Source organism: Atractosteus spatula, chromosome 11 (genome assembly GCF_055471065.1).
Source record: "Atractosteus spatula isolate fAtrSpa1 chromosome 11, fAtrSpa1.hap1, whole genome shotgun sequence".
Lineage (NCBI taxonomy): Eukaryota > Metazoa > Chordata > Actinopteri > Semionotiformes > Lepisosteidae > Atractosteus > Atractosteus spatula.
The window spans coordinates 14,346,228-14,370,913 of NC_142716.1; the positions used below are offsets into that span (position 1 = coordinate 14,346,228).

Consider the following 24,686-nt stretch of genomic DNA (forward strand, 5'->3'; position numbering starts at 1 on the left):
TTCCTCGATAACAGCAAACGATACAAAAAAAATGATCTAATAGTGACAAAAAAAACATATAACTCCTGTTTGAAGACATGCATAAAAATAAAATTAATCAAAAGAATAGGATTATATATTGTTGTATTATGTATGTTTTGTCACTTTTTAAAATACGTAATAAATAATCTCTATAAGTGTGCTTTGAGTTCACGTTTCCGGACGGAAACATATGAAGTTGGAACCCGCCATTTCCCAAACACTTTTGAAAAAACGGCTCGTTTTTCGGGGGAAAGCGTATAAAATTGAAATGAAATCTAAACTACCGTAAGTGTATCGAATTTTATTTAGAGACTTTTTGTCTCAAAATACAGTTTAGAAGCGGACTAACCTGATTGAGTATTTTATTTCGAAAATAATTGGATTTTGTTGCTTTTAATACGTAGCCATGTCTCTAAAACAGATTGTATCGCGAATAGGTTACTAAATTAGTTTTAGTGTGTTTTTTTAAGGTGTTAAGCAAGATTAACATCGAGAAGGTGATTTTACAGCCTGTAGTGCTTGGTTAAACTCGCAGGGAGGAAACGTAACCTGACAGTTCTAAAAAAACCTTATTGTTAGAGAAAAAAGCAAAATGTTTATCTGCTTATTTAGACACATTGTTTCATTTAGACATACAATAGTAGTGTATTATTTTTTCTTTAACCTATGTAGGGTTAAAAGATCACTCCGTCTGGAAGATCCCGGAATAGAAAAGGTGAGTATGCACATTATTATTCCTACAGTTCTTAATTTAAAATGATCTTAAATACATTTTTTTAAAGTGTTGTATACACGTTTTATCTGTAAATAAAATCACTTGAAAGTCATAACATTCACAGTAGACCCGATACTAGTGAGTTATTATTTCACTTCTCTTATTTGCATTACATATGATTTAATGAATCCAGCCTATCAATGGATTAATAAAAATATTAGTTTGGGGAATTCACTGAGCAGGCAACACAAGACAAGTATGACATTTGAAATGGTGTGCTCTCTTTCAACTAAGCATTTTTTTTGTTCTCTTGTCCCCAGCAGAATGGAACGACACCAGTTAAAAAACAATGCTTGCCCGGTTACTGGAAAGTGTTTTCTCCCACGACAGGAACCTGTCAGATGAGTCCAGCTCATCCCTGTCCCATGTCTGCCGGGAAAAGAAAAGGTGTTGCAGGCTAACGTTCTTCTTTTAAGATGTACAGTAGTTTGGTTCAAGTTCAGCTGATTATTTTAAAGACATTCGAAGCTTTTGACAATTGTGTATGTTTTCAGTCTGTACAGTATATGGTCATGATTGTAAATGCATGGCAGGTTGTAGTTATGGATTTAAGAAACAAATACATGTTAGAGAAAATTCATTTAGAACAGTTGACGCTACATAATACTGTATATTTAATGAGTGCTATTTTTCTCAGTCAAAACCCTTGCTTGAAAGACCTGGTACTTGATCTGTAGGCACTTGGTCTATATCTGTATATCTCTTACTGTTGAGTGATAGTATTCAGTATTGCTGTTTTGTAGTGCAGCTTGCCAATTAACATTTCTAATATTATACATTTTTATTCAGGTTCTTCTGATAACAGTGGAAATACTGCTGATTGTTTAAAAAACCAGAAGTCCGTGACACAAACAGAAAGGTTTGTATTTCTGTTGGCAGCAGGAAATGTTCACGTAAACAAGAAGGAAAATGTATGGTTTAGTGTATGCTCAGCTGGAAAATATTTTATAATTTTATAATATTAAATTTATTTACTGACTCTGACAAACAGATTGTTATATTTGGGGCATAGGACAAAATAATTTACGTAACCCTTTGTGTTTAATAGTTTACTTGACTCTACAACAATTGGATATGGTTTTTCAAAGAAGAAAAATTCTTCTTCAGTCGAAATCGAAAAACAGAGTTTTCGTCCATTATTATATTCCTGAAACTTAGGTTGTGATTTAGCTTGAGACTGTGATATTTGAAATGTTCTGATAAAATCTTCACCCCAAGAAATGCAACCGAGAAATGCTAGACACAGATACACGAAGAGGCAATACTTTGTATTCATCCAGCAATATCAGATTGATAAAGGTTTAAAATGGCTTTTGCTTTTTTGTATGTTAAACAGGTTAAGAACTGCATTGCAAGCATCAGCTAAGACTTTTCTCAAGGCTAGGGAACAGCTGGAAATCCTACTGGTACGTATTACTGTCATGTTTCACTAGCATCATGGGAAGCAGGAAAATGCCTTTAAAAAAGCTTTCATTCATTTCAGGGTGGCAGGGGAGCTGGAGCCTATCCTAGCAAGCAAGGCGCACAATGCAAATTAGTGTCCAGGAAGGGACGCCAGTCCATCTCAGGGCAGACACACAGACACAAACATGCACTTTCACCAGGGGCATTTTCCCAGAAGCCAGTTAACCTACCAGGAGAAAACCTACGCAAACATGGGGAGAACATACAAACTCCACACAGATAGGAATTGTAATTAATGTAGGGCTCCAGGACTGCAAGGCTAACCACTGTGCCACCATGCCATCCTTTAATCAATTTATCCATTAAACTAAAGTGTTAAAAGACTAAAATTATGCAAAACAAAATTTCTTTATGCTCTTTAAGATTGTCCTAGTACTGCATCTGTGTATAAATAGATTTGTTTCTTTTATATATTTTTATTTTCTAATATCGGCAAAATTATATACATGTTAAATCATTATACAGTGCATTTATGCTTTTGTTAATCAGTATATTTTTGTAATCACTATCTCTAGCATATTTTAAAGACATGAGAATGCTTGGCCTTTCGAGGCTGAAGTGATAACTTCCTTTATGAACAGAATCAGAATCGCTTTTATTCGCCAGTGCATGTCAGGTACAGGAAGTTGCCGTGGTACTTTTGGAACCTGCTCAACACAAAAAGCACACAGGTGCAAAAAGAGCATTAACATTACTGACATAGTAACATTGGACAATATACAAAAGATGGGGGAGTCACAATATGTACTCACGGTACGGAACATGTTGACATTACAGCATATAAGGACACGGGCACATTCACGTTTTACAGTACAGTGCAAATATACGAACAATAGACATTATAGTATGTGCAAAACACATGGCAAGTCCAGACCATGTGTGAAAGTACGGTCTGAGGAGTAAGGTGCATCTATGTAAACATGTTGGGAAGATGCGCCGGTTCTTAAGCGCAAGATATACAAGATGTATGAGCTAAGCAGTTATAATAGTTCAAAGTTTTTTTTTCAGCTGAAACAGGGAGCTGTTGGGGGAGGATGCTGGTTAAGAAAGGATATGGCATTGGGAACTGTCCCGGTGTCTGTTGGTTTTGGTTTTGATTGCCTTGAAACATTTTCCGGAGAGAAGCTTTTGAAATAAAGGATGACCAGGGTGGGAGGGATCTACAACAATCTTGGTGGCCTGATTAACTGCTCTAGATTTATTAACAGCGGCATATTTATAACTGAGAGAAACTGTAACGTAAAAAGGATAGGCAAAGAAGAAAATAGTACTAGACTATTTATATAGCACGCATTCCTGCCACTGAGAGAAAACCTCTGTGAATGAACCCGGAGAACAGATGTTTTTGCATTTTTGTCTCTTGTGTAGCCTGTAGAGGGCAGCTGTGAGCTGGAAAGTTTCTTCACAAGAGAGTCTGCTGACCTACAGGCTGAACTCCACAGACACAGGGACCTGAGTGAGTATCACTTTATCAATTTTACTTTCATTTCATAACTTTAAGAAGCTAAAAAATTAATAATATGTTTATATAGTCCTTATACAAGCAATGTCAAATGTGTAATTAATGTCGTGCATATGACAGTATGATGTTTCACCGAATATGACTGTATAATTGTTTTTTTTTTCATTTTGTAAATTAAAAACATCTCTTTTCAGTTGCCCGAATGGAAGAATATCTCAATAAGAATGGAATTCACCTGTCAAGGCTGAAAGGTACTGATCTCTTTGTGGTTTATCTTTGTTCATCCTAAATACTTTTTATATTACTTTATTTTGAAATGCTGCCTGCTTCCAAAAAAAGATGATGATTGGAAATATGTTTTCAATGCTTCTTTTCTCCATAAACTAGACACATACTTTGCACAAGTATTGATTACTCCTTAGGATGTGAAACTAAAATGTTTGATTACAGAGCTTTTATGTTTAATTGCATTCTATAAAATTGACTACAATTTTGATTTTTGCCGTGAAATAGAAAAATGTTTATCATTTCTTTGCCAAAGTATGACATAAGTCAAATAACCATTTCTAATTAAACAACACTGTTTTTAAAAATAGCTTGCAAACATAAGAAAGTAAGGAACAGTGCTGTATATCACATACAAACATGTTTTTTTTCATCTGTGCATTTATAGCTGTTTCCAATTACACATAAAATTGACTCATTGGTTGCTGAAGGTATTTTAGGTTTCTAACCTCCAGGGGTAATAATGGCCTTAAGATCACAGGACAGACACACTGTTGCATTTTGCAGCTTCTCAGAATACGATTAGGGTGAGTTTAAAGGCAGCAGTCATTTTAAAACAAAAGTTTATATTGTTTTAATTAAAAATTAAATATCTTTATCAGAAATACCTACAATAATCCACACTGAAATTGTTTAGCTGTAAAAAGAAACTGAATATTGTCACAGAAAATGCTGTTGTGCACTTAGTTAATGTTTTGATATATTAAATTATCATATCAAAAAGATAACATTTCTCATCTATCATAAATAGTATATTAAATAAACTCAGATTAATTCTAATTTTTTCTGACCTTTTCTTTTTTAGAAAAGTAGTTAGTAAATGAAAACTTTTTCTTTATATTTTTAAATGTGTTTAGATTTTAAAGCACAGAGTACAGTTGAGACAAACACCCAAACCATTCAATATCAAAATACACTTGTATTTAGCACAGATACATATTTTTTAATTTTAATGTTATTTTTTTAAAAATGAATGTATATAACTGTGTCCGAACAACAATTATTTTGAGGAAAAACAACATTTTGTTTTTACATAAATCTAGTCTAAGTCCGTTACTTGCTGCATCGGTCATTAACAAAATTATTTCAGGCACACACTATGCCTTCAGCCAAATTATACTTGTGATTCAACCACATAATGGAGATCTGTAGAAACTGAATGGAATGATTGTTGGAAGTTCAGTTTTGTTAGCTTTTTTAGATATGGTACTCCAAAATTGTTTTAATTAGTTACAGTCAAGAACCTTAAAATATGTGCTGTTTGTGGCTAAGTCCAGATGGAATGTCACATTTTTATCACATGGTTAAGCATGAAATTTATTTATTTTGCATAAACAACCTACTTAAAACAACAAAATACAGAACATTTTTCAGTCAATAGCCTGCATTATTAAGGAATCCGTTTATCATTTTTCCCATTACTTGGATGGAGAATAGAGCCATTGTTGCCTGGAGACTTACATTTAGAGTAAACAAATTGTTTTTCAAGGCTGTGTAAGGAAACAGTACAGTATTTGTTAAAGCGTGAAATTTGGACAGATAGTTGTAATCCAAAACCTATCATGTCTGCAAGACATTAGCTTACGCAGTGTAAAATGTTTATTTAAAATTCCTGAGAACGACTTGAACTCCTTTTACTGACTTAAGAGAGAAGTGTAACCTAACCATTTACAGTATGTTTCTAAAGCTAATATTACTGCATAAGGCCAGTGATCTGTGTGGTCTGTGTCTTCCTGAAACATGCATTGTGAATGTGCTGATGCTTTTTAGATAATACTTCCTATAAGCATGATCTTATGAACAGTGGATTATTTTCAAATTAATTTAAAAATGGTATTTTGTATGTATGAAAATTTGTCACATGTAATAATATATGGTTGCAAAGGAACAAGTAATAGGTTTATTCCATGCTGAAAAAAAGAAGAAAGAGAACACAACGTTTCGGCCGTGGAGCCTTCTTCAGGTGTCACCATAATATAACCATAATATATGGTTATATATTATGTAATATATGGTTAATATAACATAATATATGGTAACCTCACAAGTTTGTGGCATAACGTGTATTTTTAAATAAATCAATTTAAAAAGTCAGATTTAGGGTAGAGATGAACATTGATGACAATTGTATGGACTTTTAATCCTTTTGACAATAACTCAGTAATATTACTGGAGGAGTTAATGAGCATATAACAGCCAGCTCTGTCCTTTAAGACATTTAAAAAAAACATCAACATGCAACAGATCTGTGTAGAATTAAAGAGACTTCAGTTAGTAGAAAAGATATTTCAAATATGGGGGGAAATAAAACATTAAGCAACTTTTTCAATGTTTTTCTGATACTGGAATTTTCTCTATGAACTATTCAGACCTACTTAGGTAGTTGATAATAACACAGATGAAGAAGAAAATAATTAGTAGAGCAGTATACCTGCAGAATACACACATCACGTCTGTAGCTGTAACAGACAGACTTACAGTGAACTAACTGTATGTGTTCTTTAAAAGAAGCACTTTAGGTTAACAAAAGTTTGGTAAGCATTCTAGAAAAGTCACTTTTGTGAGCAATTAGGCTTTTGGTAGATATAAATTACTGAGCTGTCCAAGCATTACAAATATCTAGGTGCCTAGTATGTGCTGATGACAACAGAATTGAAAAGAAAGACTGTAATAATTCTGAGCAAGTTTCTCTGCAGAAGGTATTGATTATTTGTGTGTGGTGAGAGATTTGGAAAATTCAATTAAAGGAGTTGTGCAAAGGTTTCATAAATTTTCACCTACGGCCTGTACAGAGACATTGTTATGTGCTAAATCAATGTTGCACTTCACAATATATTTTCTTTGGAGCATAAAAATAAATAACATTTAAACAGTTCTGCTTACTACAGAAACAAATTTTATTTTCTCTGTAGCATTTTAGTCATGTGTGGTTACTGACTCATTCACATTTGCCAGCAGTTACAAATTTTATTGCAATTTTTCCATAGGAAAATCCTATATAATATGAATTTTAAGATGACAAAATGAGGGAAAAGGGGACACATCAGCAATATAAAAATTGATCAGTTAATGGATAAGAGCATGTAGTGAGAGATTTGTATGGCAGCTTTAATAGGCTGTATTAAAGAAAGATTCCTTAAAATGTAATAAAACAAATTGGATTTTTTTCACAGTGGTTTAGCAGAGGATCAAATATCTAGTAAACCAATTACATTGGATTGAAAGAATTTACTTGTTTGGTTCATTTTTAACGATTGAACATATCTGCAATTAGTAATTAAATATAAAACCACTTTTGAACAGGAAGTATCAGCAATTACTTTTTAATGTCAGAGAGTTATGATGCATGATTGAATACCAATAGAATAACATTAATTTTTCTGTATTTTATTTTTAAAGTTTGAAAATGAGAGGAAGCAGCCTGTCTAACTCATTTGGATTTTAGTAACTAATTGATCCGAAATCTTATCCAGCAGTTTCTCGCAAGAAGACAGGATGCCTGAATAGAATTTTTCCAATCTCCTACAACCATTTGTTTAAAGATGTCTCCTTTCACTGGAGTGTTCCCATGGTCATAGCTGTCTCTAAATTCAGTATTATTCTTCAGGTTTTTGTTTAAACATTTAACCTGGAAGTCTTTTATGTAATATGACATTTTTTAATAAGAATGCATTATGTGCTAAATGATAAAATTGGTTTTATTAAACAAATTGCAGCAGTCTGAATTTAAATTGTTCTTATAATAATAATAAAACTATATGTATGCATATTGAGGCAACACTTCTAGTGGAAATGGAAATCAAAAGAAACTTCCCTTGAAAAATACTACTTGGAAGTTAATTTCATTGGTACACTTCAAAATGTAAGTGTATAAGTGCTGTAGTTTTGGCTTGAAAATCACATATGAAAATATCTACTTACTGTTTTTAACAAGAATGATTCTAAAATCATGTTGGTATGATTTTAATGAGGGATTATTCTGAATATTTCACAGATTCTATTCAGCATGGCAGCTCCTATGATTTCCTAAAATCAGTCATGAATTAAGGTAATTCTTTTGGAATTTTGATTTGCATAAGCATTCTAAACAAATACTTCTTTTTAAACTCAGTTGTTTTACCTTAGCTTTTGGCCATAATTTCCAGTAGTGATTTAATCTATGTAAATGTAGGTCTGAAAAACAAATCATACCTTAAAAATGTTACTAGGTCCAATATTGCTTTTTTAGTACTTTTCATAATATATAAATGTTTTCATATATACCGGAAAAGGCAAGAGGCTATGATTAAAACATTGCCTCTATTTTTTATTTCTGAAAATGTGCTATTTAGACTAGGTATACGGGTTGGAAATGATCAAATATATTACGTGTGAGTGTGATTAATGTTTATGCCTTTCATTTATTTTACAGCTTACAGAACAATGAAGAGGGGACGGTGTACTGCTTCTTAATTTAAATGTATAGTATTACATACAGTATGTATGCAAGACTGCATCAGACAGTAGAACAAGTGTCAATTTTAGCAGATCTGGAAAAACAATCAAAATGAGGATCTTAAGTATAAAGGTTTTTAATTAGGCAGTAACTGGATTAAATTATTGAGAAATTTGAAAGGGGATGTTAGTCGTACCAAGCTGCAGCAAAGTGTGTGGTAAAACTTTTTTGGAGTGCTTGTGGGGTGCAGCCGCCGGACCTATGCAACAGCTGGTCTTGCACAGAAACATTTCCTATTTCTGCCCAAGGTAGATCATATAGCTCTCACTTTATCACCCTTAGAGGCCATCTGAAGGACAAAGCAGATACACCCATAATCAAAACTAATGTTTTTATATAGCAGGCTGGAGGCACAAAAACTCTGCCAGGCATCCCTTGTGAATGTGACAAGGCGAAAAGCAAGCTGCAACTGGAAACTAGAGTCATCCCTTTAGTGACCAACGCTAACCTCTTGCCATTCATTTACAGTGGAAAGTAAAGCTTCCTCCCTCTGCTGACATCTTTCCTCCTGAATTCCTCCTTTGCTGTGGGTCACAATTCCACGTATGCAGTTTTCCAAAGCAGTTAAGGACACTGAATCCCACTGCACTGCCCTAGTCTGTGTTCTCTGCAATTTTAAAACCCGCAGAATAACTGGAGGGTAGAAGCAGATGAACGTACATGGGCTCCTTTGTGACCTGATAACATTTATAGTTGTAATGGATTTTTTTTTAATGCCAGTCGTTAACTTGCAGAAAAAAATGATTGCTCATACTTTTCCCAAGTATTTTAGCTTTATGACATGTTCACAAAAGTAATTTACCACAAGGCACTGTTTTTTTTTTTATTTTGTACAGCTGCAATCTTATGATATTAATGCATTTAGAGCATATTATTTATAAATCATTATCTAAATGTAGTGTGGGTATACTGTATCTGACAAATTCATAGTGAGCAAAAAGCAACATTATTTTCAGTGCTTTTGAAGAAACGATACAAATAAGGAATTTAGATGTAAATTTAAATATAGAAGATGTAGTCTTTTTCAAAATAGTAAAAACAAGTCAAATGTTTTGCAGACCCAGCTGTTTTTTATGTCAATAGAAAAAATGAACACCAATTGTAAAACAGTATTTTAATAAAACTGAATATTTTTTTCAACAGAGAAGAATGTCCACATTATTTATGTATCTGCTTGAACCTTAAAGCAGTTGTTTTCTGTAAATCTAATCCCTTTTGGAAGTTAAGTTAAAACTCTTACCCATCATAAAAATGTTAGGCTCAGCTTATCTGAAGAATTCCCACTCTGGAGATTCTCAAAGCAGGTTGGTCCTCTGCACAGACCACATTCTTAGTAAGAGTTCAGTTTTTCTTCTTCTGGTTCTTTTTACTGGGTGATTCCATCAGGTGAGTCATATTGAAATATATCAGAAATCCCACAAAGTGTACATATGAGCAGAGAGACACCATAACTGGAAACAGATCAGGCAGTTTTGCTGGGGGGCTCAGTGCTGCACTCATAAAACTCAAGACGGCCATGGAGAGAACAGAAAGAACAAACTGTAAAATAAGATCAAGAATTTAATTTAGAAGTTAAAACATCACAAGAACATTTGTAACAGCCCTGCAGGCAACATTTATTTTAGCTTGGACAAGAAGGAAAATGGCACATGCTGCAGTACTTTCAACATTAACATGTCTATTTAGGAGCAAACCAAAGGATCACTAAAGTAAGTGACAAGAACTGTTTCAGCCGCTAATGAAACACTATACACACCACATAGCCTCTTTATGCCCCTTGTGTAAATATTCTTGGGCGAACCTGTTAATGACTCCCACTATATAAAGCTATCTCTCCTAGTCTCCAACATGACTTGTCTGGGAGTAGAGCTCATGGAGAAAAAATGCATAGTGTCCATTAAAACACAAAAGAGAGATGTTTTTACTTGATATGTTTTTTCTTTTGCCAAGTCACCTACACAAATGCCACAGTGCTAAATTCAAATGAATAGATTTTTATATGGTGGCTATGTATTTCTACAACTGCAGTAGTAGTATTGTGCAATTTGGTGTTCATGGGCCTCAATGCCGTTATGAAACTGCACATCCTGAAATCAGTGCTGGCTCCTTTTCTATACTGATATTAACTGATAAAAGTAAAATAAATGTACATCTGTCTCGTTAAGGGGCAACATGGTCAGTTAGTTTGCTGCCTCCTGGCTTTCAAGTCCTGGGTTTGATTCTGGCCCTGGGGGGCCTCTTTGCAAAGCTTATACGTTCTCCATGTGGCCTTGTTGATTTTTTTTGCCAGGTGCTCCAGTTTCCTCCCAAAGTCCAAAGACAAACCATCTGGGTTAATTGGCTTCTCCAAATTGTCTCCCCTTGTGTGTGCATGTGTATGTGTGAGAGAGAGAAAGAGTACATGTGTGTGCTCATGTACCCAGCCTGCATGCCTGTCCATTACAGTTTACTGCCAGTTTACACACCATCTGCTGGGTTCGGCAGTATTGGACTAAACAGTTACTGATTATGAATGGAATAGATGTGCTACCCATTAAATAACTAACCTCAGTAGTGTTCTAGAAACCAGGTGTACATAAAAATATAAATGCAATAACAGAAATGTTACTTACTCCAGACTTAGCAAGTAATGAAGTGTTTAGCCATGGTACAGATTTTCTTATCCTCTGGAAGAGTGATCTCAGTTTCATGTCATCTTCAGAAGCATGTTCCAGCACAGGTAACAGAGATGTGCAGATTAAAAGGAACACCAGGCTTGTAACAATGTATGGTAAAAGTAAGCCATCCTTAAGGAGAAGAGGGAGCATACTGTAAAAACAAGAGAAATCTAAGTTATGAATAGGAGAAAAAAGTTTAAAAATGCTTGGACATGTAATGAAATACTGTATACAAAGGATGGCTTTGACAGCTGTCGACAGTACTTGATATCGGAAACATGCATGGCTATACACAATGCTAGATTTTTACTCAATACACAAATGAAAAAGAAATGTATGCGACTGTATCCCATTCCACATGCAATGCAACCCTAAGGTTACTAACGAATTAGGTGTACAGAGTAAAAATAAAAAAATACACTTAAACTCATAAATGTAGTTTCATTTTACAGGTTTAAAAAATGATTGAGTGAAATTTCTGTGGCTGTGAGGAACATTCAATCCCTAGTTTGCAATTAGTTACCAGTAGTTAAAAAGGTGGGAGGATATTTACTTAAATCTACAACAATGCTCTGTCCTGTTTAACCCTAGGACACATAATCCTGTAACATCCTCATAATAATAATGCACTGAACAATAATATGTGCTGGAAGAATTTAACGGCTGACAAAAGTTAGCATTGTTGAACTGAACCAACTTTCTGTGACCGTGATTTCTTAAATCTCTAATTACAAATCTTTTATTACAAAAGAAATATAAGTACACTTCAAATCAATATCAGTGTTTACAGAGACAAAAGTACCAATTTTTACATTCAAGCTACACATTTTATCACATAAAAGGGGGGGCTTTGCGAAAACATTTCCAAAAACATACCTGAATGTAGTCACTTGTAAGAACCAGGTGGTCATGAATGGAAGTTCACTGATTAATAAGCAAACTGGCCTAAAAAAAATAAACAATCTTGTGCATTAAACATTATATTAAGGCCAAACTGCAGTAGTACTGACCGTTAATATCTATTGATGGCGTGTAAAATACCAATAACAGACAAATTTAATAACGTGGAAATTGCTTCACACTGAATGGATAATTAAAAATATATAACCATTACAGCTCAAGGCCAAGCTATTTCAATCAAGATTAAATATGTATTTTACTGATAGGATTGCATACTTCATTGAGCCAGGTTCCATATTACACTGATCAAGTAATTATAGGTCCTGCTTTCCTGATCTTGTTACACCCATTCCAACAGCTTCATAATTGATCCTATTCAAACAACATACTTTGCTGCTGAAATGCATTCTTTCCAAATCCAGGAACACGCATTACTGATTGATTTTTAAACAGGTGCAAGACATGACTCAATGGTTAATAAAGCAACAATCTGGATAATCTAGATTAATAGATAAGTAAAATCTGTAACAAAATCCATGCTGTAAGAACTAAGCATACAGCTGCTCTCTCTTTTTATACACTGTGCTGTAAACAATTAATATCCCTAATTTAAGAAAAAAAGTCAAGCATGACTCTTGGTCAGCCATTTCCATTTGGCTCCACTTCTAACTAGAGCTGTTATTTAAAGGAGTTTAGTTTGCCTAAAAAACAAAGATAAGGATGCTCATAGTGTAATGTGTAGTCTATATTCGGGAACTCGGTGGCTTAAGTCCACCTGAGGAGCATTTCAGACTCTGAATAAAGATTCAAGGACAGGCCCAAACTTGAACATGTACCCTTAAGATGGATATTGGAAGCTTGGTTCATGTAGGCTTTTTGGTTAATGCATTGTTCATCAAATCCATTAAACAAACTGTTGTTTCCCCGTGGGTTTTTTTTTTCCCCACAAAATCCACTGTGTGTTTATGCCGGCAACACACTACCTGACTCTTCACGACTTCTAGTCGGAGAGCATGTTAAATTTAACAACTGCAGATGCTGAAATTTGCTGCCTTTTCTGTCCTATAGAGGGTGTCAAATTATACGACTTGGAATCGCAGGGGGTGACTAATTACACGATTCCCTCACGACTTTTCATCACGGTTCCAAATCTCTTATCGCACCGCGAAAGTCCCGCGAAGACACCTCATTTTGGCAGCCAATTAACGTGGAGCACACGGAATAAGGGAAAAGGCACGGCACGAAAATAAACAGACATCTGTGCTGGCTCCGAAGTTCGACGAGCCTCTTGCACAGTCCAAAACACTTGCTTTCCTTCTTTCCTTGCAGCCACATTGTATGTATTGCACTTCCGGTTGAGTGCTCATTGGCTGTTGACTGTCGCAGACACAAGAGCCAACCCCTACAACTTGCGACTCGCTACGAGAAAATCAAACCAGTTTGATTTTCTCATAGCGAGTCACAGAGAGTCGTAGGGGCTGTTAAGAGCGCTAAGACTGAGTCTCTGGGGGTGTCACACTACACAACAGAGGGTAACCAGCGCGTGCTGCGACTCTCTACATCTCGCTGTGATTTTCTTACGATTATGTAAATGAAGGCTATGACTGAAAATCTTCGGAAAAGTCGTGTAGTTCGATGCCAGCCATTAGTTGACGCACACAAAAGGGAACAAAAGTTTTTGGACTTACAGTGCAGGGAGAAGAATTGACTTTTCATGGACTTGAAAGGAAAACAGAAAAAATGCCAATGAGCAGTTCACCTAAAATTGAAAAAAGAATGAATTATTTTATTATTCAAGCACTGGGATATAAAGAGCAAAATTTATCTAAAAATGAAAGGAACATTTTTTTTGACTTGCACAATACTCACCAGTGCTAGTTTGAATCCCCGGAATGTAGGATCAATGAACAATTTTACACAAGAGGGCAAAAGAAAGAGAAGAGTGGCAGCAAAACTGAAAAAAGAACAGAGAAATTACAGCCGTTGACTGCAATTCACTATTGTAAATTACATAGTTTTGAAGAACACCTTGAATGTACCAAAGCTCTTAACTACCCTGAAGTGCTGAACACTTGAACTCTTACTCATGGATGCAGATATAGGAGACAAAAAGCACCTGTACATATCCAATAACATTCTGCACTAAACATGACTCTCCCCCTGACTGAGCCAGACAAAAAGTCAAACAGTATACATATATTTCCATAATCCATAAGATATCTATCCTTCTTTTAATCCGTAGACCAGCTACAGAACAATCTGCCTGCATATCTTACTAATGTAGTTAGTTATCCTATTTAAAAAAATGAATTATTTGTACATTTTTAATGTGGCAGTAAACTGAGCCTTCTAAATCCTTAGTATTATCAGATTTAGCAGAATAGCTCTATTATGGATTGAAAGAACCTCTGAATTTAGATCCATGGACACTTAATCCAAGAAAGGAGAAAGATATAATTCAGTTATAGTCCTCACAACTTGGCTGGATACAGAACTTTGAGATACCTAAACTGAAAATATTTACCACTCAAGATTAAATCCCATAAATTATTAAAATGTTTTTTTCCCCTTAATGCTGCAGCACCTTGCTTGGTTTAAAATAACTGCACTCTGGTTAAAGTGTCCCTACCAGCTGTTGATCAGATACCAGGAGCTCTTTTCAGCTGTCATTATATCTTAGCCTTACTCTCCCTGCACTATGTTTTGTACAAGTAGTTTTTTTAGATGTTCTGTCAAGGATATTGAGCAGAAGATTAAGAAAGAAGTTTAAAAGAAGGAAACAGAAATGGTTACCTGAGATATAGCTGTGATTGAGGAGACACCAGGTTTTTTATCTTAATCAGAACACTCAGACTGCACCATGTGTTGGCCACCTTATCCTAAACAAACATACAAAATTACATGAAAAGAAATCCTCACTTTTCATACACAATCCTCAAAATTCACACTTGTTTGTACATGTTTGGCAAAAAGATGAAGAAAAAAGTGACTGGTTAAATTACAAAACATCCACTTTCTACAAGTTAGAATTATTAAACATACACAGAACATAATGCTATTTTAAAGTAGTTAGCTGTTTAAAATAAAAGTAGTATGCTGGTTTGTAATCACTTCCCAAATGAATGTGCAATGAAAATTCCAGAGACATTCTGTGGTTCTGTTTTATGGGAGGGGTCACACTGAAGAATTTATATTGCAATAAATTTTCCTGTCAATCGAACACAAGGGAGGTAAAAAAAGTATGTGCTTATTTGTAAACGTAAAGGACAGTGGGTTAAGCATATCCAGCTAATCAGATTAGCTCTATTTCCGCGCACCAGAAATACACTCTGGAAGCAAACCATCTAGAAGAACAATATTAAAAGGCGAGCTGACACTCAATACAACCTCAAAGTTCTTGCTGTTAAAATGATTCCAAAACACAAGCATTTTCCTCCCTTTTTTGGTTGTGGTGAATGAAGAAGTGCAATGCGATTTATAAAAGGCTTGAAGACTTTAGCAGTTGTGCTTGGATCAAATTTGATATTAAACTGACAGCCTTGGCTATCGTGGCCATGATACTGTACACTCGTCTCAAACACAGCTGTTCAAATCACAGCTGTGTGAACATTACTGCTCGCAGGCTAGCTAAACCAACAGCTTCGCTACCAACCCACTAGAAATAACAAGAAGAATGCTCCTTGAATCTGCTGAAAGGAACACATGAAGACTGGGTTAGGCCACAGAGGCAAATGTGTAAGGCACCTCACCTATAAACTGGCGAAGAATCTTACAGCCATCAGCATTTGTTGCCATTTTCGTAAAAGGGAACTGGAGACAGAGAATGTTCTACAGGCGCCTCAGTATAAACTTACTCAGGCCTGCTTACGTGTACAATTTCACAATTAGTTCAGTCTGACATCCAATCGAGCCACTTGCATTCCAGCTCTATTATAAAGTCACTCATGCCCTGTTATTTTGTATTTATATTCCACAAATAAAGACTTACGTCATCTATTTATTATTTTTTAATAGGTTCTCAATTTAAAAAAAAAAAAATTTTGGGGGGGGAGAGATTTTTGAAGAACGCAACCTCTTTTTTGGTGGCTTCAAGTACAATTGATTTTTTTTTACACTTTCACTTTCCAGTTCCAGTTTAGATGCATCTTAATTCTTCATTTTGCCACGCATGGTTTACATTTTTTCAGATGTGAACATACACTGGATGCTTTGCTTCATAGCGCTGGCTCACATTCTGTATAGGGTTTTCAAGGACAGGTACCGCTGCCAAAGTTTTTAAATCATCTCTAACAGACCCACACAGTGCCGTCCTGGCAACAAAACACTGCTTATGTACGGATCTCAATGAAGTGATGAGATGCCCACCCAATAAATTATGTGGATTGATATCCAACAAAGACTTGTCTTGAAATTTTTTTTTTTCCCCATAGAAGACAAATTATTTTCATTTAAACGACAGCAAAAAAAAACTAAAATCAGCAGAAGGAAGCAAGAGGAAGGTGAATTCTGAAGTGAGAACGATGACATGAACAAAGCCACAAGGAAAAAGACTCTGACACATGTTGACGAGAGAAATGTGTCCCTTTCTCCTTTGTGACCTTGGGGCTTTGAGCTCACCTCGAACAGACCTCGGTCCACAGGAAAAAGCCGACGGAGAACCTGAAAGATCTGCTGGGAATCTGACAGGAAAGGCAGCCAGCAAAGAGCAAAGGAGCCTATCACTGTGACTGCAATCTTCATCAGGTGGACCAATCTGCAGCACACAAATGTTCGCTTACAGAAATAATGTTCAGCATATGGGTACAGGATGTCAAAATACCTTCAATTTGACCAATTTATTGATTCAAAGGTAAACTTCTCCTTAGGAAAGCTGTACAGTTTTAGAGACCCAAATGTCTTTTATAAATGAAGACAATGCACAAGAAATTGATCACAATAGCTGCATAATTGAAAGATGTGTTAGAAAGATGGATTCAGATCAAACCAGTTCAAACCAAATGAAGTAGATTAAATGATTCTGCAAATGCTGAGATCTTGAAAAATGCCACTTGGGCCATTTCATTTTATATTCTCCATTAAAACATTTTCTTGAAGCGCAGCCTATCCCGCTAGTCAATGTGTGTTCTCATGAAGTCGTTCAAACAAGAATAGCTGAAGAACTCCTGCATAGCTAGTGTGTCATCTGCACATTTCTGCTGCAAGCAATCTAATCCACTGATACATTTGCCACCAAATGCCCTTGGTACATTGTTACTAAATCAACAAATGTGAGGACATTAGTGACAGCATTAAATTTTACTGCTTCAAAAAATACTCTGAAGGAATATCTGCCCAGCATGCAATGTACATGTGCTCTTGAAAAGCAATTTCTTGTTTTCGTTATCTGTGCACATTTCCTTTTTCTCATTGTTTCTGATGTGATTGCAGAAAATGGAATCTTAAACTTTGACACTTCACTTTATAACTGCTTACTACAGGAACATCATTTAATGGATAGTACATACTGTATATTCTGTTACTTAGCGCAAAACATTTAGTCTCCAATTGACATGGTTTTACAGCAGATTAAATTAATATACACCACTGCATATACAAAGCAAGTTATAGCACATTTACCCTAATGCATATTTTGTTACCAGTAACTGCAGGCTCCAATCTGTATTTATTTTTAACCATTCAATATAAATGCAAAATAAAAATAATAAGTGTGTTAGTACTGTACATTATATTTTGAGTAGTGCTGGCAGACCAATAGCTAGTGCTCTTCCCTGTGAACCAGGATTAACACAGCAGTAGAATATGGTCCCTGCATAGTGAACACAAACACTGTGCTGTAGTATGTCTTATCCAAAGAAGGGCATATTTAACTGAGATCCTGACAGCTTGGTCATTGAAGATTCCATGTGCCTGTTCATAAGGATAGTTGTGCTAACCCTGGCATCCTGGCTAAATTCCACTGTGGGCTTGCACAATCTGGCCTCCCAAAAGTTCTCCATTAATTCAATTAGAGAAGCAATTTCTCACTTCATCACCAGATCCGTTGTGTAGTGGCAGACGCCAGCACATAATGGCTGCCACCAAATGGGTGTTGTACTTCAGCAGTAGCTGACCTGTGTCCCTGTCCTAAGGGGTGAACTGCATTTGATGCATTGAAATGCACATCATACAAGCATTTATTAGTACCACAGTATGATTTTGAATTGTTAGAAGGCTCAACATTATGGTGTGCAGTAACAGGGTTGTGATGTAATTCTGGACAGTCACAGGATTGATCACACACATTAAAATACAACATCTTTGATTAAGATTAGAATAGCACTCAGAGGCACTATTCATTGCCTTGATAAACTGAGTAATTGTGTATAATTTAGATGCCGTAATGATAAAGGTTGGTTAAAATACAAACAAGCTTAGATTTCAAAATGCCTTATGGCAGATGAAGATGACATCTAAACCGTCATCTCAAATCTTAACCGCCCTTTCAAAACATCAGATCGATCACAAACAAGAAGAAGCCATTCAGTCCTCTGAGCTGCTAGGGTGAACAAGAGTTCAATAAACACAGAAGAGATTGTCACTGTCAAATAAGTAGAGTTTAACAAAGCTCCCATGATGCTTCCCAGCTAAGTAACTAGCATTGCTGAAGCTGGAGAGTGCCAAACCCTATTTCTGTAACTAATGTAATGATAAGATATGTAGAGCCTGCTATATTCATCTGTTTGAACTGCAGTACACTATTGTGGGTGAAAACGGAAATGCACACAGTGCTTTGACTTACCCTTTGCCTGTCAGACCCTGCTTAGTACACTTCCCTAGGAGATAGCAGAAAAATGGCAACGCATGATACAGCTCCATTTGCTTGTAGTTCAGAGCCAAGCTGAATGCGAAGGAGCCAAACAAATCCCAGCCCTGCCCCAGGCCCAGCACTCCCCAGAGTGCCAAACCCAGACTCACGCAGTTATACGTGTGCAGTTGTTAAGGAAATTACACTTCAAAAACAAAAGTACATTAACTCATACTTTCCCGGTGCGACTGACGAAAGATAATTGAGGCAAGGAATACTAAATGCAGTCACCCTTTTCATGAGCAAAAATGTAGTTTTTCCTGCTTCCAAGGATACTGAAAATGTCCATAATCAATTAAAATCAGTCCTGGATACAGCAAGATGCACAGCATGGTAGAAACCTGAAAAGAGAATAATACGATGATGAAATGATCTCAAATTGGAATATGTGGGTAAGGAATTTCTTTGAAAGGAAAATCCCATACCTTCTTTTTTGCAGACCCTTCACTCAAACAGAAACAGTACAGAAGGACTACTGGAATGTATATTAAGATGTCGGCAACCAGAACTGAATGAAACAAAACAGTGTTAATTTACAGCCAACATTTTTTTTCTATGTAGTTACAGCATTTACTGAGCATGAAAATTCCAGGCTCTTGCATAAATACGCCATTCTTCAAATATTTGAAAGCTATATATCATACAAAGGAACAAGTAATAGGTTTATTCCATGCTGAAAAGAGAAGAAAAAAAACAACGTTCTGTTTTCTTCCTTCACTTTACAGCATGGAATAAACTTATTACTTGTTCCTTTGCATGCTGACGCAGCTACCCACCTGAACTATATACCATACATATGCATACTCAGTTTGACAGTTTTGCATCACATGAGTAATTGCTCATTAAAAAAAAAAGGGATTATGGAATTGACAAAAGGAATCCCATAAATGGCTCATGCTAATAACCCTTACCTGTGGCTCGCATGTATAACTTGTGAGTGATGCTTTCGTAACCTCGTGACGTGTGCAAGGCAATCCAGTCTGCATTTATTAACTGAGCTCTGCAAAAAGAAACCATATAAAATCCATTTCAAAAGTGTTTCTGCTGCATCACAGGGAAATATCTGGAGGCTTGTGGCAGCTAGGCAGAAGGTTTAGGTAAAAATAAAAGAGCACTCCCCATTGGAGTAATTCGCTTGGCCCATTTTTCATGTTAAATAATTTGGCCACAATGACTACAATGAATACTCTGTGGGGAAACAAAAAGGCTCAGACATTTTTGCAGGTAGACACTTCAATAAAATGTTACTAAAAACAAAATATATGGTAAACTGTAAATCATGTTCTCAAATAAACATCAGTACCTGAAACGCATTACATCACAACTCCTGAAATGCACACTTATTTGTGCTGGAGTTATCGGTCTAAACCGTGTTCATTTTTGTAGGAGAAAAGAGAGACTCACACGTGAGCACAGAGAAGACTGTGGTAAGCTGTTAGAGGTGGATAATCAAGACCCCAGTAGAGGAGGTTGTTGTCACTGGTATTGAAGTACCTCAATTGAGAGCACACAGAGGAAATTGAAGAGTTATATATTCTTTGATCTTGAATCACAAAAATAGTCTTTCGAATTCAACTTATAACCATCCCATCTGTCCATTTTCTATCCACTTCATCCCATTCAGGGTCGCGGAGGATCCAGAGCCTATCCTGCAAAGCAACGGGCCCAGGATGGGGATAAACCCTTGATGGGACACAAGTCCATCACAGGGCAGACACGCCAAAAATAATATCAAAGCTGGTAACTGCAATTAACTACTGTGCCCATAGTCTAGATGCAATTCTGACCTGAAAACACTGCAACACTGAAATTGAAGAGTGTTACTGTTATTCTCCTAGCACTTTTTTAAAATAAATTTGTGACTTATATAATGCAAAACCTTTGAGGGCCATCTCCAAGTCTGAAATGTGGTAAAATCCGATTGGTTATGTACAAGTTCCTCTAAGGGGATTCCTCAAAGGGAAAGTTGCCTCTTTTTTTTATCAAGACTGTTCGAATTCCAAAACACAGATATATTGGTGAAAGACACCCAGAGGCAGAGTGTATTGCTCCTTTTATCCATCAACTTATTGAGATTGCACAAACAATTACAAACCATTGCTGAACAGGAAGATTATAGGTCAATTCTTGCCAGTGTCTCTGAGCTTCATAGTCCCCAAACATTGGTGGCTTGCCTGCACCTACAAGAACGCATGAAAAGTTACCTTCTTGCAACAGGCAAAACAAATTTACATTCCAGGTGATTTCTAGCAAGCAAGCACCACTCCAACACAAGCGTATCCTTTCAGACAACACCTTTTAACACATCTCTATGTCTTAACACTGTGCACTGCGGGAGACTGTTGATTTGCAAGAAGGGGACATGCAATGTTTTCTTTTTTTAAGGGACGTCCTACACTGTAGAGACCCCTAGACTCTTGTTTTTCCAGATAAGTGAAGAAGAGTAATGCAACCAGATTCCTCAATTAAGTTAAATTCTCAAAGCAATGGACAAAAGTGTCTCGTTAATCTGCAATAATCGGCAAATTTGACATGACCACGTATGCAGCAAACACGTCAGAACACCAAGCATTTCCAAACTGTAAGTAAAAACACGTTTCCATTCATTCACATCCAAAGAAATGCATCTATTAAACACAGAACTAAAACGTGGATCCTTTTGATATGGAGCGTTTTGTGTAGTTTTGCTTGCATCGTTACATAAAATAGCAGAACAAATGTGAACATACTTCAAGAAACAGCTTTCAAAATGAAAAGATAAATACAAATCGGAGCGTTAACTGCCGCGATTATCGTTACAACCTGAATATGAGCTCAAAGAGACTGCCCATCTCGCCGTCAGAGCCAACAGAACACAAAGCGATATAAGGCTCCAGTTCTCCATTACGGGTTAAATTATTTCAAAACGTTACTTCGTCTCGGTCGCAGATACAGCTCATTGTACCACTACACGTCTTTCTTTCATACACTTCCTCATTCAAAACGTCAGCATTAGGGACACAAAACACATGCCTCCTACTCCGGCGCTGGGTTATGACGTCACAGGACTGAGAATTTGTTTTACCTGAGAAGGTGAGCTGTAAAATGATGGTTCGCGTTTAAACAAAATACAATGAGTAATACATTCCTATTTAAAAGACCGTGTACTTGGTGATGTTCAAAACTAATTTACAAAAAGCTTCATGCATTTTAGTGGAACAAATAAAGGTTTATTCCATGCTGAAAAGAGAAGAAAGGAAACACAACGTTTCGGCTGTGGGGCATTTGGTGCATTTTAGTGGCCAGCCCAGTTAGCATTCTATTAGTTAAAGGTGTAACTTCCACTATACAATGTAACGATATTCATTTGTTAAATATCTGGAGAATGCTTTCCTTTGTGGATCAATTGTGAGAAGTCACAGCTGTGTTTGTACTGAACTGCACTTAGATTATGTGTTTTTATTTTTTTACATAACTAGGCTACAATTTCAAGGTTTACATGCTAAACATAAAATTACTTTATTTCACATCGAATAGCTACCATTGTTCCAAATATGAAAAAAAGGTGAAAATATTATTGGATTTTTGTTTAAGAAAAAGAGTGGAACTAATTTTCATAAATTCACGGTTCTCTTTAGGTCAAGTACCCCTCGACATTGACAATTTGTATCTGTAATGCAAAGACAAGGTAAGTCAATGGCTTTTTAAGACACCATACACTATGTGATTGCAGTGGTCAAAAACGCCATAAAAGAGCACTCATTGCAGATTTCAAGACAGCACACATTTCTTAAAACTATTGTTTGATGTTATCGGTAGCATTTGATCATGTTGTTAACATATTTCATTTTAACCCTACTTTATTATCTTAGGTATGATTTTCACACGATGAATGAAAAGAGTTGGAATGCAGATTCTAGTTGGTATGGAGTATTCATCTGAGTGGAGAATTAAGAAGGATTTTTAAATGGAGGTGAAAAAACGGTTTAACAACCTCCAGTTTTCTCATCGGGGAGCTCTAGGCTTATTTCCGAAAAAGAAGTCCAAGTCTGCCCCCAGGGAATATTCGGATATATGTTTGTTCATCCGTTCCCTTGTTCTTTTCTCCATGGGTCAAAAAGTTGTTGTATAAGACGTGCTCCTTTGTAGTTAATACATCAAATATTTATAAATAATAATAACCTTGGACAACCGCTGATTTGCAGCGACACTTTCATTACAACGGGAAGCCTATTAGTCATTGGAAGGTGTCCATTAGTTATTAATGCACTGTGTGCCAGCTTTACTTTGTCATTTATTGCTTCATCTCTTCCCCTTTTAAATATTCAGTAACTGCTGTATCTACATTTACTGTCTGTGATTTGGTCGTGAAGGTGTTTTCACTTTTCGTAGATCCCACATATCCAAAGACTATTTCGTCGGCGTTAGAGGCAAAGCGTACCTCGAAATTTCTGAACGTGACCGTAGAGTATCAACCTACTATTACTGCTGGAGTCGTGTTGTTTACCGTTACACGGTGTAATATGTTTACCTACTAGGGTTTGCTGTGTTTGAAATTACCGTTTCTTTCCAGCCCAGTAAAACCGCAGCGTACTGCATCTGAGCGATTTCGTTTCAACAAAATTTATATTATAAGCAGCAAAAGCACAGCAGTTATGTATAGCTTTTGCTTCGACGTGTCAGTAGGAAACTTATGTGTCATGAATAGAAAAACTGCATTAGTTTCGTGTTGGACGCAGTGTAGAACCCCGATTTTTTTCATTTTATACTACAAATAATTCAGCGGCGGTTAGGACTAGATGTATGCTACTTCCTCATATTTAAGCTTTTTAAATTCAATGGAACCCATTAAACGATAGTCCCTTGACGTTGTGTACGGAGAACATAAAAAAAATTAAATTCGCATTTGATATTCTGATAAAGCGAGCTTCACATTTGTAATTTAAAAATAATCTTTAGTCATTCTCATAAAGGTTGGAACTAATGTGGAGTGGGCGACCCTCAGACGCTGCCTTGAAGCATTTTACTCCACGAGGGTGTGGGAATGAAGTGCTCTCGCGCTCTCTCCACCCCACCTGTGCTCAGCTGAGGAGCAGGTGCAGCACCAAAGGTCAGGCTCGACTACGACACACGTCGGTGGTCTTCAGCGGAGCAAGTTTTCCACATTATCCATCACTCGACCTGTCGCCTCTAAACGGAGATTGCAAAGTGATAATTTTGTTTTGAGAATTTGTTGTTAATATCAAAGACAATGAAAAAATACAATGCATATACATATTTAAGAATGCATCAAAGTATGAGTCACATATTTGAGTAGTACTAATATTAAAATTCATATCAGTCTGCCCTTTACTTAAAGGTATTAGCCTGCAATCCATTGCAGAACAGTACACAATATACAGTACGCACATACTGTATGCGGCACATACAGTAACGTTTACTAGGAATGAGAGTTGGCATTAGTCAAATATGCTATCTTCTGCATAAGCATCAATAATAATAATTTAATCAGTACGATTCAGATCCTTAGGCTACATGCCATGTAGTTCCTGTTGTTTCAGATACCCTAACAGCCACTAGTGCCTGCTTGAAGGTTTCTGCCTCTCCGGTTTAGCGACGTCGCATTCGGATTAAAACACGCAGAATGGGTTACCTGCTGCTTTTCCACGAAAAAATAACTCGTAAGTGAATAAAAATTAAACGCGTGTTTGTTGTGGGATATGGGAAATCATTTATTTCTATTCATAGATAACACCCAATTTAACTGTGATCAATGAACTGTGCAAAAACAAATACCTTGAAAT

At 36.2% G+C, this 24,686-nt stretch overlaps 2 protein-coding genes across 2 annotated transcripts; one reads left to right on the top strand and one right to left on the bottom strand.

The window, feature by feature from the left end:
* The first annotated feature begins 211 nt into the window (after positions 1-211).
* itgb3bp (integrin subunit beta 3 binding protein) lies at positions 212-9,649 on the top strand. Its single transcript, XM_088928009.1, has 9 exons — positions 212-306; positions 694-736; positions 1,057-1,183; positions 1,586-1,655; positions 2,133-2,202; positions 3,629-3,716; positions 3,917-3,973; positions 8,002-8,055; positions 8,419-9,649. Exons 1-8 carry the CDS (start codon positions 212-214, stop codon positions 8,052-8,054), a joined length of 603 nt encoding a protein of 200 aa, XP_088784135.1. The 3' UTR covers position 8,055; positions 8,419-9,649.
* Positions 9,602-21,869, bottom strand: alg6 (ALG6 alpha-1,3-glucosyltransferase). The gene is made up of 14 exons (XM_088928008.1): positions 21,706-21,869; positions 20,999-21,083; positions 20,308-20,397; positions 19,815-19,903; positions 19,329-19,411; positions 19,176-19,244; positions 18,838-19,019; positions 16,677-16,812; positions 14,853-14,938; positions 13,929-14,013; positions 13,748-13,818; positions 12,036-12,104; positions 11,115-11,310; positions 9,602-10,041 (listed from the first exon to the last, which is right to left on the bottom strand). Exons 1-14 carry the CDS (start codon positions 21,785-21,787, stop codon positions 9,844-9,846), a joined length of 1,521 nt encoding a protein of 506 aa, XP_088784134.1. The 5' UTR covers positions 21,788-21,869; the 3' UTR covers positions 9,602-9,843.
* Between the last annotated feature and the right edge of the window lie 2,817 nt (positions 21,870-24,686).